The sequence below is a fragment of the Pristiophorus japonicus genome, chromosome 7 (genome assembly GCF_044704955.1).
Source record: "Pristiophorus japonicus isolate sPriJap1 chromosome 7, sPriJap1.hap1, whole genome shotgun sequence".
Classification (NCBI taxonomy): Eukaryota; Metazoa; Chordata; class Chondrichthyes; family Pristiophoridae; genus Pristiophorus; species Pristiophorus japonicus.
In genome coordinates, this window is record NC_091983.1 from 12,109,080 (window position 1) to 12,130,302 (window position 21,223).

Consider the following 21,223-nt stretch of genomic DNA (forward strand, 5'->3'; position numbering starts at 1 on the left):
CGTCCGGACGGAATTCCTCATCGGCGCCAAACCCCGGAACCTCCCTCGGGGACCGGCGCCTCACAACTTGAGCCGCCTCGGGGAAATCCCCTCCGAGCCTTTCAGTTCCGCGCGGAGGGTTTCCTGTACGGGCTGCTCCTGCACACTCTCAACTTTGCCATCCTCGCCTGCCGTCCGGACACACCATGGCGTACCATCTTGCCGTCCGGAGGAGGCGGAGGTCCCCGATGGAGGGCACTCTACGCAGGGGTCCTCCCACTATTTGTCGGGGACCTGGCCTGGAGGGTGGTGCACGGAGCAGTGCCGTGCAATAAATTTTTAAGCCAGTTCACGGGCTCCCAGGCCGCCTGCAATTTCTGCGGTCTGGAAGAGTCCGTGTTCCATGTTTTTATTGAGTGCATGAGGTTGCAGCCCCTGTTTTGTTATCTAAAGGGGCTGCTCCTGAAATTCTGGCTGTACTTCAGTCCCACTCTCCTGATCTTTGGGCACCCTGTGCGGAGGGGAGCGGGTAGGTCCGAAGGCCTCCTCGTAGGACTGCTCCTTGGCACGGCCAAGGGTGCCATCAGCCGGTCCAGGCAGCGGGCGGTCGAGGGGGTCGTTCAGCCAGACTGCCTGCCTCTCTTCCGCGCATACATCCGGGCCAGGGTGTCCCTGGAGATAGAGCACGCTCGTGGCCTTCCGCAAGAGGTGGGCACCGGAGGGACTGGAGTGCATCATCACGCCCGGCAACCAAATTTTAATTTGATTTTATGTTTTTAAGTTAATTTGTTTTAATTGCCAGTGCTTTTAGTGTCCCCCTCCCCTTTTATAGGGGGCACTTGGAGAAAAAAAATGTTTTTGTGCCCAAAAAAACCCCCCAAAAAATACCACAAAAAAATAAAAGGGCCTGTAAATGTTTGGTGTTTCCCCCAGATCGGGGGGGGGGGGGCACGGTTTAATGTTTTTTGTTTACTCCCAAAAAGAGTTTCATGCATAAGGACCCCCAGGTCCCTCTGCACCTCAGCATGTTGTAATTTCTCCCCATTCAAATAATATTCCCTTTTACTGTTTTTTTTCCCCCCAAGGTGGATGACCTCACACTTTCCGACATTGTATTCCATCTGCCAAACCTTAGCCCATTCGCTTAACCTATCCAAATCTCCTTGCAGCCTCTCTGAGTCCTCTACACAACCCGCTTTCCCACTAATCTTTGTGTCATCTGCAAATTTGAGATTGCTGTGATTAGTCAACAATCCATTATTCTGTGTATCGAACGACTACCAGGATGGTAGAAGGCCAGCTAAATGGCCCTCGGTCTGTTTTCAGCCAACAATCCCTATATATGTTTAGTGCAGACTTTGCCAGTTTGAAATTCTTCTCAATTTGGTGTATTCACATTAAAAAATGGCAGAATTTAGAAATGGGTATAGTAAATGACAAAGAGGGTCCTCATTCTCCAAATGTCGCATCCTCCACTGTTGGGAGTTCAGCTGGCTTCACCTATTCTAGATGGCATTCCTTTCAGACACAGATACACACACTGATGGTTCCTTGGTATTGCTATGTGCTGAGATTGGCCCATGTATAACATCTCACACACATCAAAGGGAGCTTTTTTGACCTTTGTTTGAACCAGTTAATCTTAAGCATGGAGAAAAAAACATTCCCTTATGAAGCCCGATTGGATTGCTGGGAAGAAATGCTTGTGGAAGATGTAATCAGGGAATGAGAATAATCCTGCAAAGTGAGGATCTCTTCTCAGCTCCTCCGCTTCAGGCAGCTGATGTTCACCAGAAGCAATACTGCATGTGATAGATTCTGGAGCCAGGATCATGCCATTTGGCAGCACACAAAGGAATGTATCTCGTCTGCATAAATGTTGCTACTGCCTCTTTAACTATGAAGTGGTCAAGTTGGGACATAACTAACTTCTAAGAAACTTCAATAAAATTTAAGTGCCTGGTTATGGCAAGGTGTCAGAAGAAAGAACTTGCATTTCTATAGCACCTTTCATGTCCTCGGGACGTATCAAAGCATTTCACAGCCAATAAAATGTAGTCAGTTGTGACGTAGGAAACACGGCAGCCAATTGCACGCAAAGGTCCCACAAATAACATTGAAATAAATGACTAATCTCGTCTTTCAGTCTTTGGATGATGATGTTTAAGGATTAAATGTTGTTCTACAACAGTGGGAGAACCTCCTCTGCTCTTTGAATAGTGCCTCAGGATCTTTTACATCCACCAGAGAAGGCTTAGTTTAACGTCTCCTCTGAAAGACGGCTCCTCCGACAGTGCGGCACCCCCTCAGTACTGCACTGGAATGTTGGCCTAGATTATGGGCTCAAGTCCCTGAAGTGGGACTCAGAGGCAGGAGTGCTATCACTGACACCAAGATAGACTCCAATCTCTACATTGCTTTTGTGAATGGGCTGTGGTTTTTAGTCTTCCTTCAGAGATTTTCAGTGGGACTCTCTTTTATAACTCTACCCAATGACATACCCAGCAATGTTATCCTCACACGCTGTACTCTGGGGAAGTCCAGGAATTCTACATAGAACACAAACTAATAATATAACTGTGGTAGTGAAAACGGTCACGAGCAGATACCCAGTGCAATTCCTGTCCTCACTGCCTTATTTCTGAAGCATCATCAGCGCAGTCCATAGCCATCATCATCATAGGCAGTCTTTCGGAATCAAGGAAGACTTGCTTCCACTCTTAAAATGAGTTCGTAGGTGGCTGAATAGTCCAATATGAGAGGCACAGTCTCTGTCACAGGTGGGACAGATAGTTGTTGAGGGAAGGGGTGGGTGGGAGGGACTGGTTTGCCGCATGCTCTTTCCGCTGCCTGTGGTTGATTTCTGTATGCTTTCGGCGATGAGACTCGAGGTGCTCAGCACCCTCCTGGATGCACTTCCTCCACTTAGGGCGGTCTTTGGCCAGGGACTCCCAGGTGTCAATGGGGATATCGCACTTTATCAGGGAGGCTTTGAGGGTGTCTTTGTAACATTTCCTCTGCCCACCTTTGGCTCGTTTGCCATGAAGGAGTTCCAAATAGAGCGCTTGCTTTGGGAGCATGCGAACAATGTGGCCTGCCAACCGGAGATGATCAAGTGTGGTCAGTCCTTCAATGCTGGGGATGTTGGCCTGGTCGAGGACGCTAATGTTGGTGCATCTTTCCTCCCATGGGATTTGTAGGATCTTGCGGAGACATCATTGGTGGTATTTCTCCAACGACTTGAGGTGTCTGCTGTACATACTCCTTGTCTCTAAGCCATACAGGAGGGCGGGTATTACTACAGCCCTGTAGACCATGAGCTTGGTGACAGTTTTGAGTGCCTGATCTTCACTCTTTTCCTCAGGTGGCTAAAGGCTGCACTGGAGGCGGTGTTGAATACTCCAATGCACTCCTGGCTGGCCTCCCACATTCTAGCCTACGTAAACTTGAGGCCATCCAAAACTCAGCAACCCGTGTCCTAACTTGCACCAAGTCCCGCTCACCCATCACCCATGTTTGTTGACCTAAATTGTCTCCCAGTTAAGCAACGCTCGATTTCAAAATCCTCATCCTTGTTTACAAATGCCTCCACGGCCTCGCCCCTCCCTATCTCTGTAATCTCCTCCAACCCCCCCCCCCCCAACAAGATTTCTGCGCCCAAGTTCTGCCCTCGCGCATCCCTGATTATAACATAGAAAATAGGTGCAGGAGCAGGCCATTCAGCCCTTCTAGCCCGCACCGCCATTCAACGAGTTCATGGCTGAACATGAAACTTCAGTACCCACTTCCTGCTTTCACGCCATACCCCTTGATCCCCGGAGTAGTAAGGACTTCATCTAACTCCCTTTTGAATATATTTAGTGAATTGGCCTCAACTACTTTCTGTGGTAGAGAATTCCACAGGTTCACCACTCTCTGGGTGAAGAAGTTTCTCCTTATCTCGGTCCTAAATGGCTTACCCCTTATCCTTAGACTGTGACCCCTGGTTCTGGACTTCCCCAACATTGGGAACATTCTTCCTGCATCCAACCTGTCCAAACCCGTCAGAATTTTAAACGTTTCTATGAGGTCCCCTCTCACTTTTCTGAACTCCAGTGAATACAAGCCCAGTTGATCCAGTCTTTCTTGATATGTCAGTCCCGCCATCCCGGGAATCAGTCTGGTGAACCTTCGCTGCACTCCCTCAATAGCAAGAACGTCCTTCCTCAAGTTAGGAGACCAAAACTGTACACAATACTCCAGGTGTGGCCTCACCAAGGCCCTGTACAACTGTAGCAACACCTCCCTCCCCCTGTACTCAAATCCCCTCGCTATGAAGGCCAACATGCCATTTGCTTTCTTAACCGCCTGCTGTACCTGCATGCCAACCTTCAATGACTGATGTACCATGACACCCAGGTCTCGTTGCACCTTCCCTTTTCCTAATCTGTCACCATTCAGATAATAGTCTGTCTCTCTGTTTTTACCACCAAAGTGGATAACCTCACATTTATCCACATTATACTTCATCTGCCACGCATTTGCCCACTCACCTAACCTATCCAAGTCACTCTGTAGCCTCATAGCATCCTCCTCGCAGCTCACACTGCCACCCAACTTAGTGTCATCCGCAAATTTGGAGATACTACATTTAACCCCCTCGTCTAAATCATTAATGTACAATGTAAACAGCTGGGGCCCCAGCACAGAACCCTGCGGTACCCCACTAGTCACTGCCTGCCATTCCGAAAAGTACCCATTTACTCCTACTCTTTGCTTCCTGTCTGACAACCAGTTCTCAATCCACGTCAGCACACTACCCCCAATCCCATGTGCTTTAATTTTGCACATTAATCTCCTGTGTGGGACCTTGTCGAAAGCCTTCTGAAAGTCCAAATATACCACATCAACTGGTACTCCTTTGTCCACTTTATTGGAAACATCCTCAAAAAATTCCAGAAGATTTGTCAAGCATGATCTCCCTTTCACAAATCCATGCTGACTTGGACCTATCATGTCACCATTTTCTAAATGCGCTGCTATGACATCCTTAATAATTGATTCCATCATTTTACCCACTACTGAGGTCAGGCTGACCGGTCTATAATTCCCTGCTTTCTCTCTCCCTCCTTTTTTAAAAAGTGGGGTTACATTGGCTACCCTCCACTCGATAGGAACTGATCCAGAGTCAATGGAATGTTGTAAAATGACTGTCAATGCATCCGCTATTTCCAAGGCCACCTCCTTAAGTACTCTGGGATGCAGTCCATCAGGCCCTGGGGATTTATCGGCCTTCAATCCCATCAATTTCCCCAACACAATTTCCCGACTAATAAAGATTTCCCTCAGTTCCTCCTCCTTACTAGACCCTCTGACCCCTTTTATATCCGGAAGGTTGTTTGTGTCCTCCTTAGTGAATACCAAACCAAAGTACTTGTTCAATTGGTCTGCCATTTCTTTGTTCCCCGTTATGACTTCCCCTGATTCTGACTGCAGGGGACCTACGTTTGTCTTTACTAACCTTTTTCTCTTTACATACCTATAGAAACTTTTGCAATCCGCCTTAATGTTCCCTGCAAGCTTCTTCTCGTACTCCATTTTCCCTGCCCTAATCAAACCCTTTGTACTCCTCTGCTGAGTTCTAAATTTCTCCCAGTCCCCAGGTTCGCTGCTATTTCTGGCCAATTTGTATGCCATTTCCTTGGCTTTAATACTATCCCTGATTTCCCTTGATAGCCACGGTTGAGCCACCTTCCCTTTTTTATTTTTACGCCAGACAGGAATGTACAATTGTTGTAATTCATCCATGCGGTCTCTAAATGTCTGTTTAACCATCGGTGGCCAAGCCTTCAGCTGCCTTGGCCCCTCCCGAAACCTCTCCACCTCTCTTTTCTCCTTTAAGACGCTTCTTAAAACCTACCTCTCTGACCAAGCTTTTGGTCATCTGCCGTAATTATTCTTATGTGGCTCGGTGTCAAATTTATTTGTTTTGCCTTAAAACACTCCTGTGAAGCACCTTGGGACGTTTTACTCCGTTAAATGCGCGATATAAATACAAGTTGTTTTTGTTATTTTGTGCAGCAGAAGCAAGGGTGCCCTACTGCCTTACTAGTGGCCCATTCAATCTATTCCAGGATGTTGTTCATCTGCCTCACCCTCCATTTTGATGTGAAATTCATTCGTGAGCCCCATCAGGACATAAAATGGAGACTAACTTTGCCTGAAGCAGAGCATCAGGGAATCAATTCCCGAGTCCCAATTGAAATTAATTTGTCTGGTTTTAATTCTATTTATAATGGATAAATTGCACAGAATATCCCTTAAATGTGAGGTGTTGGCACCAATGAGCTTCGTAACAAGACACAAAGTATTTGTATCCCAGAAACATTGCACACGTGAAGTATATTGTCAGGCAAGTGTATTTGGCCAGTGCTGCACCTGGCACACTGTCATGTCCTCCCCACACAATTAGAAAATCATTAAAAGTGAGAACACTGTGACTGCATACTTTATTAAAAGTTTAAGAAAAGAAAAGCATTTTAATCTCAGTTATACATGAAATGGTTCATCATCCCCCTCTCTCGGTTCTCATCCCACTCGCTCGATCCATTCTCTCTCTCCATTCTCATCCCACTCTATCGATTCATTCTCTCTATTTGTTGTCATCTCTCTCTCTCCCTCCCTTTCCCCGTTGTCATCCCCTCTCTCTATCCGTTCTCATCTCTCTCCATCCGTTCTCATCCCTTTCTCTCTCTATCTATCCGTTCTCATCCCTTGCTCTCCCCATTCTCATCCCTCTCTCTCTATCCGTTTTCATCCTCCCCTCTCTCTCTTTATATCCGTTCTCATCCCTCGCTCTCTCCCCATTCTCATCTCTCTCTCTCTCTCTCTCTCTCTCTATCCGTTCTCATCCTCCTCTCTCTCTCTATCTCTATCCGTTCTCATCCCCCCCCCCTCTCTCTCTATATCCGTTCTCATCCCTCGCTCTCTCCCCATTCTCATTCCACTCTCTCTTTAGATCTTTTGGGACTTTTGCTCCTTCTCTCTTCTGCTCCTTCTGGATATTTGGACTTCTTGCTCCGGCTGTGCTTGTGGTGATCTTTCTCTGCGGATGCACTCCTGCTTCGGCTCCGATGTCTGTCTCGCTTTCTTTCACCCCTCTCTTTTTCCCTGCAGTATTCATCGTCGGGACCAGTGCTTTTGTGCTGTTGGAGCCCTCGGTCAGCTGTTGCCTGTCAAGTTAAAGAGAAGCACCTGTTCAGGAGATCCGGTGGTAATTTGGTGCATTATCACCACGAGTTAATTTGCTTGTTTTTTTCCCCAAAATTTTAAATCCGGACACCGAAAAAGTGAATCAATCATCAGAAAAAAAATTACCCCCCTTCAGAGAACAAACTGTCACCAGACAGAACAAACCCTCAGTTAAAGCTCCCTGTTATTACAGCTCTCTCACTGTTGCAAGCCTCTCCAAATTGCCTACAAATCTCATCCTCACTGTCTTTCCCACTAGATGTTAATGTTTTTTTTTTCTTAACTCAACCCTGGAGTGGCATCACTGATAAAATAAACTTTCCTTTCTGTAGCTAGAAACCTGTCCTTAACTACCTGGCCCACCATCCTCCCTTCATTTCTATTCTTGATCTCTCCTGAAAATTTTATAGCCAGGAATATTTTGTTCCCAGCTTCACCACAACGGAAGCCAGTTTCCCGTCAAGGCTACAACAGCATGCTCTTCCAATCGAATTCATGCTGCTCGTTCCAACGTTATTTTATAGAATCACAGAAATTTACAGCATGTCCGCGCCGGCCGACAAAAAGCTCTCCCGCCTAATCCCACTTTCCAGCTCTCGGTCCGTAGCCCTGCCCACTGCAGGTTATGGCACTTTAAGTGTATATCCAAGTACTTTTTAAATGTGATGATGGTTTCTGCTTCCACCACCCTTTCAGGCAGTGAGTTCCAGACCCCCCCCACCCCCGCCCCCACCACCACTCTCTAGTTGAAAAAAGTTCCCCTCAAATTCCCTACCAATTACTTTAAATCTATGTCCTCTGGTTATTGACCCCTCTAAGGGAAATAGGTCCTTCCTATCCACTTTATCTAGGCTCCTCATAATTTTATACACTTCAATAAGGTCTCCTTTCAGCCTCCTCTGTTCCAAACAAAACAAACCCAGCCTATTCAATCTTTCCTCATCGCTAAAATTCTCCAGTCCAGACAACATCCTCATAAATCTCCTCTGTACCCTCTCTAGTGAAATCACGTCCTTCCTGTGATGTGGTGACCAGAACTGCACGCAGTACTCCAGCTGTGGCCTAACCAGTGTTTTATACAGTTCAAGCATAACCTCCCTGCTCTTGTAATCTATGACTCGGCTAATAAAAGGTAAGTATTCCGTTAGCATTGAAACATAGAAACATAGAAAATAGGTGCAGGAGTAGGCCATTCGGCCCTTCGAGCCTGCACCGCCATTCAATGAGTTCATGGCTGAACATGCAACTTCAGTACCCCATTCCTGCTTTCTCACCATACCCCTTGATCCCCCTAGTAGTAAGGACTTCATCTAACTCCTTTTTGAATATATTTAGTGAATTGGCCTCAACAACTTTCTGTGGTAGAGAATTCCACAGGTTCACCATTCTCTGCGTGAAGAAGTTTCTCCTCATCTCGGTCCTAAATGGCTTTCCCCTTATCCTTAGACTGTGACCCCTGGTTCTGGACTTCCCCAACATTGGGAACATTCTTCCTGCATCCAACCTGTCTAAACCCATTAGAATGCTCTCTCTTTCTTTTCCTAATTTACTTTTTAATTGCACCCCTGCACTTTCTATACTCCCCTAGAGTTTCTGCAGTATTGAGCCCTCGATATCTGTCATAAGCCTCCCTTTTTTCCTTTATCCTACCCTGTATGACCCTTGACATCCAGAGGGCTCTAGATTTGTTAGTCCCACCCTTATTCCTTAAGGGAACATACTTGCTCTGACCCCTCAGGATCTCCTCCTTGAATGCCTTCCACTGCTCTGACACTGATTTACCTTCAAGTAGCTGTTTCCAGTCCAATTTGGCAAAATCCCATCTCAATTTTGTAAAATTGGCTTTCCCCCAATTGAGAACTTTTATTCCTGTCCTTGTCCTTTTCCATAACGACCCTAAATCTAACTGAATTGTGATAATTAGCACCAAAATGCTCTCCCACTGATACCCCTTCCACCTGCCCAGAATCATTCTCTAAAATTAAGTCCAGAACCACCCCCTCCCTTGTTGGGCTTGCTACATATTGGCTAAAAAAGTTCTCCTGAATGCATTTTAGGAATTCCGCACCCTCTAGACCTTTCACACTAATTCTATCCCAGTTAATATTGGGATAGTTGAAATCCCCTATTACTGCCCTATAGTTTTTGCACTTCTCAGAAATGTGCCTACATATTTGCTCTTCTATCTCCCTCTGACTGTTTGGGAATCTATAGTACACTCCCAGCAGTATGATTATCCCTTTTTTGTTCTTCGATTCAACCCATATAGCCTCATTTGATGATCCTTCCAACATATCATCCCTCCTCACAGCTGGATTTAATCAATACTGCAAACACCCCATTTTTTTTAATCCCCCCTCTCTCTCTTCCGTCTGAAAACCCTGTAACCAGGAATGTTGAGCTACTATACCCGTTTCCTCTGCCTTCCAAATTCACGTTCTACTTTTCTGTTTTCCAATTTCAGCTTTGCTTCTCTCCCGTCTGAATCTATTTTCAGGTTCCCATCCCCCTGCCAAGCTAGTTTAAACTCTCCCCCAACAGCTCTTGCAAACTCCCCCGTGAGAATATTGGTCCCGGCTCTGTTGAGGTGCAACCCGCCCGGCTTGTATAGGTCCCACCTCCCCCAGAAATGGTCCCAATGCCTCAAGAATCTAAAGCCCTCCCTCCTGCACCATCTCTCCAGCCACATATTCATCTGCTCTACCCTCCTATTTCTGTACTCACTAGCACGTGGCACTGGGAGTAATCTGGAGATTACTACCTTTGAGGTGCTGCTTTTTAATCTCTCTCCTAGCTCCTTAAACTCTGCCTGCAGGACCTCATCCCTCTTCCTACCTATGTCAGTGGTCCCGATATGGACCATGACCTCTGGCTGTTCACTCTCTTCCCCCCAGAATGTCTTACAGCCACTCAGTGACATCCTTGACCCTGGCACCAGGGAGGCAACATACCATCCTGGAGTCATGTCTGCGGCCGCAGAAACGCCTGTCTGCTCCCCGAACTATCGAATCCCCTACCACTGTTGCTCTTCCACTCTTCTCTCTCTCTCTCTCTCCCCCCCACCCCCCCCCCATGCAGCTGAGCCACCCGTGGTGCCGTGGACTTGGCTGTGGTTGCACTCCTCAGAGGAACCATCACCCCACCAATACTCAGAACATAATACTGACTGGACATAAGAACATAAGAATTAGGAACAGGATTAGGCCATCTAGCCCCTCGAGCCTGCTCCTCCATTCAACAAGATCATGGCTGATCTGCACAAATTAACCCTCCCGAAATAATAGAACGATTTAAATTAAACCAGCTCAAAAAAAAACGAGGACGAATTCCTTCACGGGAACAAGATCTCCGTTCAAACCAACCCCCTGGGCCACAGCTCAAATCCAGCCCGAGGCTTTGAATTGGCACTAGGCCCCAAAAAACGAACAACGGATCGGAAGGCCCACACGCTCAGCAAAAGTCACAAAAATGAAGGAGACTCCCCACACAACCTAACCAGTACCCCGCAACAAGGTACAGCCACGGAAAATTAAAAAATACAGAGATTTTTTTTTTTAAATCGGCAATCTCGGCAGTACAGACGGCCACAATAAACAGCGGCAAGCCACCGCTCGCCACGATCCCGACAAATAAACATACCCTTTCTCCAGCAGCAAATAACCGTAACAAACCCACCCAATACAACCAAAACATAACCAATAAATTCACAAATTGTTCATTTAATCAAATCGGAAGCCACGCTGTGACGAATCTGCATTCTGCCTGAAAACAGTTTCCGGGAGAACGAGATGCACCCAGGGGACTCCTGCACTACCCATTCCCTCTGCCTGCACACTCCTAAGCTGCTGGGTGACCACCTCTAGAAACGTGCTATCCACAATGTTCTCAGCCTCACGGATGCACTTGCAGTGACTCCAGCTGCCACTCAAGCTGCAAAATCCGGATCTCGAGCTGCCATTATTGTGCACAGCTGCGTCGACACAGTGCAGCCCTGACACAGTCGTACTGCTCAGTATACTTTTCCCTTCTATTTTCACTTACTTTCTTTCATTATCTGTCTGGAGAGGCGACTACTCCACAGACTAGCCCCCACCATCGAGCCAACCATCCTTAAGGAGCAAGCGGGCTTCTGGAGCGGCTGTAACTGTTGCAACCAAGTGGTAGCTTTAACAACGCACATCGAAGCAGGCTTCCAGCGTCAGCTCAAGACCGCCGTAGCACCCGTGGACCTGCCAAAAGTGTATGACAGAGTATGGACATGCCAATCCAGGCCGACTTGAACAACCAGCCATCAACCTGTCTCCAATCTAGGTGGTCATTTTGGACTGTCGCTGAAGCCCTTCAGCAATCTCCTTGCAGCCTTGATGACTGATGGCAAAATGCTTGGAAGACCTACGGCATACGGAATGGATTCCTTACAGAGGACCCCACAGTACAACGGATCAAACCTTCCCCGCAAATATTGGACAACCATCAATCGCCTCAGAACTGATCAGGGTCGATGCTGCCACCTTCTCCATAGGTGAAAGATTAAAGTCTCCCCATCATGCGACTGTGGAGTTCCTAATCAGACCGTGGAGTACATCATTGAGCACTGCCCTCTGTGGATATCTTGTAGGCTGCCTGCAAATTTCCTCTGTGTTACACCGGAAGCTTTGGCCTGGATATCTAACTGAGGCATTGACATTTGACTTGCTTGGCTACAACCATCTGTCTCCTTCACCTTCCTCCTATCTGCCCTAAAGTATGTCCCAACATTCCCCCCATCCCATACTTATTATTTAGACTGTTTTGTCCCTCCCGTTTGCCTCGCTATAAATCCCCCTCCCTATTGCTCCACTTACCCCATGAATTCACTTCATCTTCCCTACCTGTGAGAGATCCCGTAAATCCCGCTGGTTTTCCAGACCGAGGCTATATGAGGAGCTGCTAGCAACAATGGAAGAAAACAAAGTTTCTAAGCGACGTTCCCGCTAAGCTCTAGAGCCTCTGTCTGCCGGTGCAGCACAGACTAGGATCAGCTTCTCCAATAGGAAATTTCCCGCACGCGAAACGTTGAAGCTTTAAATGCACCACGCAACCTGTTTTACAGGAGGCCAGGCAACCCCAAAAAATGAGGAGAAAACCGTGGTTCTGAGTGCATCCCTTTCATACAGCAGGCTGAAAGGACGACTGGCTACGAGGGTTATAGATACAAGGTCCTTAGTTAATCAGCCCACTGTTCAGAGTTTTCTCCATTTGTGGTGGAATAAATCAGGAAAGATAACATTATTCGCAGGTGACGCAACACAAACGGTTGACCACGTGATTATTTTGGTTCAGTTGAAATCCTGTGCTGCCGAAAGGGGGGATGTTTCTGGGGCTGATTTGAGCACCTGGAGCCTTGCCCTTCAGGAGCGCATTATCAGAAAGTTGTGGGCAGACAGAAAACTACAAGGAGTATCCCTGAAATGTCCCGACATGCGCTTGGAGCATTGCTCACAGTTCTGGTCTTCATATTACAAAAAGGATACTGGAGAAGCCGCAATAAAGATTCACTATGATACTAGAATTGGGAGGTTATATTTATCAGGATTGACTGTGAACAGGTTGGGGCTCTTTTCTGATGAGGTGACCTGATAGAGGCCTTTAAAATTATGAAAGGGTTTGATAGGGCAGAGGTAGAGAGGTTTCCACTTGTGGGGGAGACCCAAACTTGGGGGCATAAGTAGAAGATAGTCACTAATAAATCCAATCGGAATTCAGGAGAAACGTCTTTGCCCAGAGAGTGGTGAGAATGTGGAACTCGCTACAACAGGGAGTGATTCAAGCGAATAGTACACTTGCATTTAAGGGGAGGTGGATAAACACATGAAGGAGAAAGGAATAGAAGGATATGCTGATAGGGTGAGATGAAGAGGTGGGAGGAGCCTCATATGGAGCCATGGACCAGTGGGGCAGAATGGCCTGTTTGTGCTCTTGGCACGTGAAGCTCCACACCAGGGGTGCAGCTCACAAGATTGGCCCGAATGTGTGTTGTTCCACATCCAGTACGTGTTCTGTTGGCTATACACGGCGGGACTCAAAGTAATTAACAACACAAGTGTCTGTGGGGTTAAATATATATCCCGCTTACTAATCAGCACTTGCTACCTTGCATTTCGCTGCCTTCCGCCTGTCATCATCATCCTCTTCTGAATGCCGATGACGCCGTTTCTCCTTGTGGTGTTTCTTTGAATGTCGGTGGCTTCCACTGGGCTCAGCCTCGTCCAATAGCAGTTCATATTTGGAGCTGGGGGTTTTTTCCGTTAAGGAAGAGTAGGTATAAGACAAGCACTCGCTAACTTTTTATAGGGAGAAATTTATAGGTTTTAATTGAGGCTGCTGCATTGGGTGCTGATAGTGGGGGGAGCTAGCTCGAAGTCTTCATGCATTTCAAGTACAGGCTTCCCTCTACGGTGGTAAGCACGTACATCCTGCCAGTCATACCGAGAGCCCAGTTTTATCAGCTGGTAATTGTGATAAAGGATTTAGCATTATTTTCCTGGGGTAGGGAGTGCTGAATTAAATACATTTTTAATACTGTTTCCAGATTAATTCTGCGAGATGAAGGATCTTTAATAAAGCCCAGTTTCTGATTTTCCAAATTATATAATACTTTGTGATATTACTCAAGCTAGCCCAGAACTGGTTTTCTGTAGGCTTTAGTTAATAGCACCAGCAAAACCATTGCAACAGAGATCGGGCGTCAGATAAGGTGACCTGTGGCTACTCTTCAACCCATTCTTAACCCCTGTAATTTTCCGGCTGAAGGAATTGGCGGAACGCCTCTTTAAAGTCTGAGAATTAGTGTTTCAGGCCACGAGTTCCTGGCCTCGTCACCGGGAGTGACTGAGAGTTTTGTAAGACCATTTAGCATGGGGTTAAGGGAAGTTCCGCGTGTGATGGACCTTTAAATGGGTATATTTAAATGGACAAATTAGGATTGCGTTTTTTTCTTACTTCAAAAAAAAATCTTTGTCTTAGACAAACGTCATTAACCTGTAACAGTAGACATTTGTTTTTAAATGAAAACAAGTCCATTTCGAAGTTCAAGGACACACGCAGGACAGTCGGGCTAGGAATGCTTGGGCTGGTCGGGTAAGCGGGTGGCCCGGGTAAGCACTCTGTAACCAGGAAATCCACAGGCCAGATGAACAAGCATGGGGGCTGATAGTCCGAGGGAGCACTTGGGCTGTATGAGTGACTTGGTGGGCCAAGAAGCATTCAGTCTCAGCTTTCGAGCGAACAGGTGGGCTGGGGGCCATTCAAGCTGTGCGAGCAGTCGAACACGCAGGCCAACAAGGTGGGTCTCGACAGATGTACACTAGGAACAAGAATTTAATTATATAGACATTGGTATTTAAAAATATTAAACCAAATAACCAGTAGACAAAATGTGCAATTAGTGAATGCCAGGATTGCATTAGATGCAGTAACTGAGGAAGCATCCAGTTCTTTTTAATAACATTAAAATTGCGCCTCATTTTTTACCTGAGTTATAATTTCTTCCCCTCTGACTTTCAACTGCATTCATATTTTAAAACAGAAAGTGAAAAGTTACTGAACACATTACATATAACGAAGTCCTGTCATTCGCCTCCGCCCCGGCCTCAGCTCTTCTGCTGCTGAAACCCTCATTCATGCCATTGTTACCTCTAGAGTTGACTACTCCAATGCACTCCTGGCTTGGTCTCCCACATTACACTACGTAAACTTGAGGTCATACAAAACTCGGCAGCCTGTGTCCTAATTCGCACCAAGTCCCCCTCACCCATCACCCCTGTGCTTTCTGACCAACACTGGCTCCTGGTTAAGCAAGGCCTCGATTTCAAAATTCTCACCCTTGTTTACAAATCACTCCATGGCCTTGCACCTCCCTATCTCTGTAATCTTTTTCAGTCTCACAACCCCACAAGATGTCCGTGCTCCTCAAATTCTGCCCTCTTGAACATCCCTCATTATAACTGCTCAATCATCGGTGGCCGTGCCTTCAGCTGTTTGGGCCCGAAGCTCTGGAACTCCCTCCCTAAACCTCTCCGCCTCTCTAGCTGTCGTTCCTCCTTTAAAACATATCTCTTTAACCAAGCTTTGGGTCATCTGCCTTAATTTCTTCTTTTGTGACTCGGTGTTAAATTTATCTGTTTTGTCTTGTTAGCACTGCTGTGAAGCACCTTGGGACGTTTTGCTACGTTGAAGGCGCTATATAAATAAAAATTATTAATAATGCTGGCTCAGTTATTACATCTAATGGCTCTTGTTACAGTTACTGGGCCCTATTTGTCATACTGTCTATGGCAGCTGAAACAGTCCAAGGATACTCCCGTTTAGGTTGTACTTTATCCTTCAGGGTAATGTTGGAATGTTTGCCAAGGTCTTTCTCATACTCCTTAAAATCTTCTCTGGTGTATTTTGCACCTGTGAGGATGAAGGTCAACAAAACTTTGAAAAAGAGGTTAACAAGAATGTTTCTATAATTTGTTCATAACAAAAGCTGTGTACGTTTCCAGAAACATGTACACAAACATGAATAAGGGATCTGATTTGGTCTTTAGTATTTTGCTTGCTTTGAATGTGCTGTTCATTTTTCCTAATTCTCTTTGTAATTCCCTCAGAATCTCCAAATGACTTTTAATGTATGGAATGTACTGCCTGGGGCACATAGTGTTGAACAAATAATGGGAGAATTGGGTAGATATTTGAGTGAGCGGGTGAATAAGGGGTATTTGTTTTTGGGATCATTCAAAGAAGAACATTAGAACATTAGAAATAGGAGGAGTAGGCCATATAGCCCCTCGAGCCATATAGCCCCTCAGTAAGATCATGACTGATCTGATCTTGGCCTCAACTCCACTCTCCTGCCTGTTCCCCATAACCCTTGATGCCCCTATAATGCAATAATCTGTCTATCTCAGCCTTGAATATATTTAATGACTCAGCCTCCACAGCTCTCTGGGGCAGAGAATTCCACAGATTCACGACCATCTGAGAGAAGAAATTCCTCCTCACCTCCATCTTAAATGGGCGACCCCTTATTCTGAAACTATACCCCCTAGTTCTAGATTCCCCCACGAGGGGAAACATCCTCTCAGCACCTACCATCAAGCCCCCAGAATCTTATATGTTTCAATAAGATCACCTCTCATTCTTCTAAACTCAAATGAGTATAGGCCCAACCTGTTCAAAGGACAACCCCTTCGTCCCAGGAATCAACCTTGTGAACCTTCTCTGAACAGCCTCCAATACAAGTATATCCTTCCTTAAATAAGGAGACCAAAACATATGCGCAGTACCCTAGTTGTAGCAGGACTTCCCTACTTTTATACTCCATCCCCCTTGCAAACATTCCACTTGCCTTCCTAATTACTTGCTGTAACTACATGCTGACGTTTTGTGTTTCACATGACACCCAGATCCCTCTGTACCCCAGCATTCTGTAGTTTCTCTCCATTGAAATAGTTTGCTTTTCTATTCTTCCTACCAAAGTGGATAACCTCACACTTTCCCACATTATATTCCATCTGCCAATCTTTTGCCCACTCATTTAGCCTGTCTATAGCCCTTTGCAGACTCCTTGTGCCCTCCTCACAATTTGCTTTCCCACCTATCTTTGTATCGGCAGCAAACTTGGCTACACTACACTCCGTCCCTTCATCCAAGTCATTAATATAGATTGTAAATAGTTGAGGCCCCAGCACTGATCCCTGTGGCACCCCACTAGTTACAGTTTGCCAACTGGAAAATGACCCATTTATCCCAACTCAGTTTTACGTTAGTTAGTCAATCCTCTATCCATGCTAATATATTACCCCCAACCCCATGAGCTATTTTGTGCAGTAACCTCTTATGTGACACTTTATTGCATGCCTTCTAGAAATCAAAATATACTACATACTGGTTCTCCTTTATCCACCCTGCTCGTTACATCCTGAAAGAACTTTAATAAATTTGTCAGACACAATTTCCCTTTCATAAAAAGCATAGCAGAGTCAACATGGTTTTAACATCCATATCAACTTGTCCCGCCAAACTTCAAAAGATTAAGGGGCCGAAATTCCCGTGTTGCGACCTCTGGTTGCGCCGCGCCCCAGTCGATAGCGTCCCGGGCCGTTGCGCCTCCAGTGATGATGTCATCGCTGTGCGCAGCGACCATTTTTCACCCCGCGGCAGCCCCTTCCGCCCCGTGAGGCGACTGCCAGCGCGAGCCTCACAGGTCGCGAACCGGGCCGGTCACCCATTGCGGGGCAAGCCTTAAAGGGAAGGTGCGCTGCGCCACCATATTTTATTCCGTCCCCCCTTTTACTGGTTGGGCCGTTCGCCGCTCCTTTCTCAGGGTCCAGGCCACGATCGTGCAGCTCGGCGCTCCGTCTCGGTGCCAGGCTGCGACCACAGCATCCCCTAGTCCTGTTGGCCCAGTGGAGGCCTTTAAAGGGCCTGCAGAGTTCGCAGTGTCCTTCCCCTTTAACGGAAGGGGAGGGGCATTGAAACGCGTCAGCGCATAGCAGCCCCGATTCCACCCCGAAAAGTGGAGCATGCGACATTGCGCTGTACTTCTTGTGAGGGACAGTAACCGAATCTCACGGCTGGGGCGGGATTTCCGCGCTGGTTGCAGGAAGTCCCGCCCCGGTTACCACCCCCAAACGGTTAGTAACCGAATTTTGACCCCTTAATCTTACCAGTTAAGGCCTAATTTATATCAGCAAATTGGAATCAGAAACTAAATGCAAAGTGAACACAATGGCAGGGTATTTTCCAGACTACCCGTGTTCTTTTGTTCTCCATTACTGTTTCAGGTTATTTCACTTAGGTTATCTGATCGTAGTCTGGTCTCTTCATTCAATTACTAGGACTAACAGAAAGGACTGATCCTTTTGTCCAATGGAAGATCACAATAGGGATTTCATTTCACCTTTTTAAAACATTCTCACACACGTCATTGGATAATTCATACCAATTCATACCCATGCCACTGCTCGCAGTCTGTTAGATATTTTATAAGAACAGGAGCATTACGTCAAGTAACAAAGTCCCTGGGAGGACAGACGCACCAACATTAGCGTCCTCGACCAGGCCAACATCCCCAGCACTGAAGCACTGACCACACTTGATCAGCTCCGCTGGGCAGGCCACATAGTTCGCATGCCAGACACGAGACTCCCAAAGCAAGCGCTCTACTCGGAGCTCCTTCATGGCAAACGAGCCAAAGGTGGGCAGCGGAAACGTTACAAGGACACCCTCAAAGTCTCCCTGATAAAGTGCAACATCCCCACCAACACCTGGGAGTCCCTGGCCAAAGACCGCCCTAAGTGGAGGAAGTGCATCCGGGAGGGCGCTGAGCACCTCGAGTCTCATTGCCGAGAGCGTGCAGAAATCAAGCGCAGGCAGCGGAAGGAGCGTGCGACAAACCAGTCCCACCCTCCCCTTCCCTCAATGACTGTCTGTCGCACCTGTGACAGAGACTGTAATTCCCATATTGGACTGTTCAGCTACCTAAGAACTCATGTCAAGAGTGGAAGCAAGTCTTCCTCGATTCAGAGGGACTGCCTATGATGATGATGGTAATGATGATGATGAGTATCACCAGGGACACCGATCGATCAGCACCGAGGGGAATCTCTGGGATCTTGGAGCACTGGGAAGGGGCTGCAGAGTCTGGCTGCACTGCAATAGAGCCTTCAGGTCCTGGAAAATTTTGATGGGGTCCCAATGTTTGGGGTGGGTTCTACAAACACTGGTACAGATTCAGGGGTCTGGCATCACTGGGCCAAGGGTTCTGGGATCAGGAAGCGGCAGGAATGCAGTCCAGGGGTTTGTATGGGCTCTGGTATCTGGAAGTTGGATAGGTGCGGGACGGGGGTAAAACAGGAGAATCTGAGAGTAAGGTGTCCTCACGTTCCAACAAACTGCAAGAGGGAGTTTCAGAAACCAGCAAGGGATGACCAAAAAAAATTGATAAAAAGGGAAAAAGTAGGAGAGAAAACTAGCAAGAAATATAAAAAACAGATTGTAAGAGCTTCTACAAGTATGTAAAAAGGAAGAGTAGCAAAAGTAAACGTTGGTCCCTTAGAGGCTGAGGCAGGAGAAATTATTATGGAGAATGAGGAAATGGCAGAAACATTTAACAAATATTTTGTATCTGTTTTTACAAAAGACACAAAAAACATACCAAAAATGGTGGGGAACCAAAGGTCTAATGAGGGCGAGGAACTTAATGTAATTAATATAAGTAGAGAAAAAGTGCTCGAGAAGCTATGGGACTAAAAGCCGACAAATCCCCTGGACCTGACGGCCTACAGCCTAGAGTTCTAAAAGAAGTGGCTGCAGATAGTGGATGCATTGGTTTAGATCTTTAAAAATTCTCTAGATTCTAGACCGGTCCCAGCAGATTGGAAGGTAGCAAATGTCAAGAAAGGAGGGAGAGAGAAAAAACAGGAAATTACAGGCCAGTTACCTGACATCAGTCGTCGGGAAAATGTTGGAATCCATTGTTAAGGAAGTGGTGTCAGGTCACTGAGAAAATCATAACATGATTAGGCAGAGTCAGTATGGTTTTATGAAAGGGAAATCATGTTTGACAAATTTATGAGAGGTTTTTGAGGAAGTCTGAAGAGACATTTTGGTCTCACAAATCCCCTGTACAACTGTAGCAAGACTTCCTTACTCTTATACTCCCATCCCCACTACTCTTTCCCTGCATACTTTCATTTTCCTCGTTTGCAAGAAACTGTGTCATTCATGTTTAAGATAATTTACAGTCTCTGCTTCAAGAGTGTTTTGTGGCACAGAATTCCACATTCCAACCAGCGTCTGTGTAAAGGAACGTTTTCCAACCTCACTGCAATTCCTTTACATGATTAGCTGTCTTGTTACCAGTGGAAACAATCTATCGCTGCTTATCCTATCATAATCGTAAAGCTATCGATCTGATCAATCCTTAACCAGCTCAGCCCTTGTGAAAAAATCCCCAACTTCTCAAGTCTCTCTTCATAACGGTAACCCCTCATCTCCAGTAACACCCAGCGACACCCTTTTACACCCTTCCGATAATCGGATGTCCAAAACTGCACGTAGCACTCCAACTATGGCCCAACTAAGATCTTGAACATGTTCAATATTTAGGTCTCTAGATTCAAAGCCAAGAATTCTATGTGCCATGACCTGGTCTACTTGTGCTGCTACTTTTACCAACCTGTGAATCTGCACACCAAGATCCCGCTGCTCCTCCAATCCCTTTACAATCTTATTATTTAAGGCCAATTGTTCCTAATTTATAACAACAACTTCAATTCAGAAACTCAATGCAAAGTGATCAAATTTACAGTTGATACTAAACTGCTAGGGAGAGGGGGCAAGGAATCAGATGGTCAATTTGGAGGATTCAGCCAGGGTCCTACTTAGGGACATGGATAAAGTCTGTATATGGGCAGAAGTGTCAGATGGAATTTGAAAAGGGCAACATGCATGTACATAAACAGTGCAGTAATAGCTAAAGGTGAGACTGTGAGATCTAAGGGTGGTAGTAGCAGACTTTGCATTTTGGGTGTCAAGGAACTGTGCAGCAGCAATTAGCAAACAGAAGGCTGAAACTCTCTGGCCATATCAGTAGAGTACAAGACAAAGCAAGTTACCATAATGGAACATCAGTCCTGGTCGGACCGTGTCCAGGTTTGGTCAGCAAGGCGTATTCAAACCCTGGAGGTGTTGCAGAGAAGAGGTACAAGGCTTATCCCCAGTGTCAGAGAATTGAGCTATAAGAGTAGATCGGAGAAACTGGGGCTCTTTAGCTATTAGAGAAGGGGACTGAGTGGGGGGACTTCCAAAAATATTGCATTAAATGGTATTGCAAAAGTGTATGTGTAGAACGACTTCAAGGTAAGCTATGATATTAGAACAGAGGCAGAGGTTCAAACGGGTGAAAGACTAATTTAGGTCAGCTATCAGGAAGAACTTCTTCACAAAAAGACTGATCAACACTTTGAATGGAGTCTGAGCAGGG

General features: G+C 46.3%; 1 protein-coding gene across 4 annotated transcripts in view; it reads right to left on the reverse strand.

The window, feature by feature from the left end:
* Positions 1–6,450: 6,450 nt before the first annotated feature.
* The window catches only part of ppil4 (peptidylprolyl isomerase (cyclophilin)-like 4), a 66,328-nt gene continuing 51,555 nt past the window's right edge, over positions 6,451–21,223 (reverse strand). For all 4 annotated transcript variants that reach the window (XM_070884821.1, XM_070884820.1, XM_070884819.1 and 1 more), the window contains 3 exons: positions 15,549–15,645; positions 13,342–13,480; positions 6,451–7,190 (listed from right to left, as the gene is read on the reverse strand). In XM_070884821.1, coding sequence (XP_070740922.1) covers positions 6,957–7,190; positions 13,342–13,480; positions 15,549–15,645 — 470 coding nt within the window. In that variant the 3' untranslated portion in view covers positions 6,451–6,956. The remainder of the gene's footprint in view (positions 7,191–13,341; positions 13,481–15,548; positions 15,646–21,223) is intronic.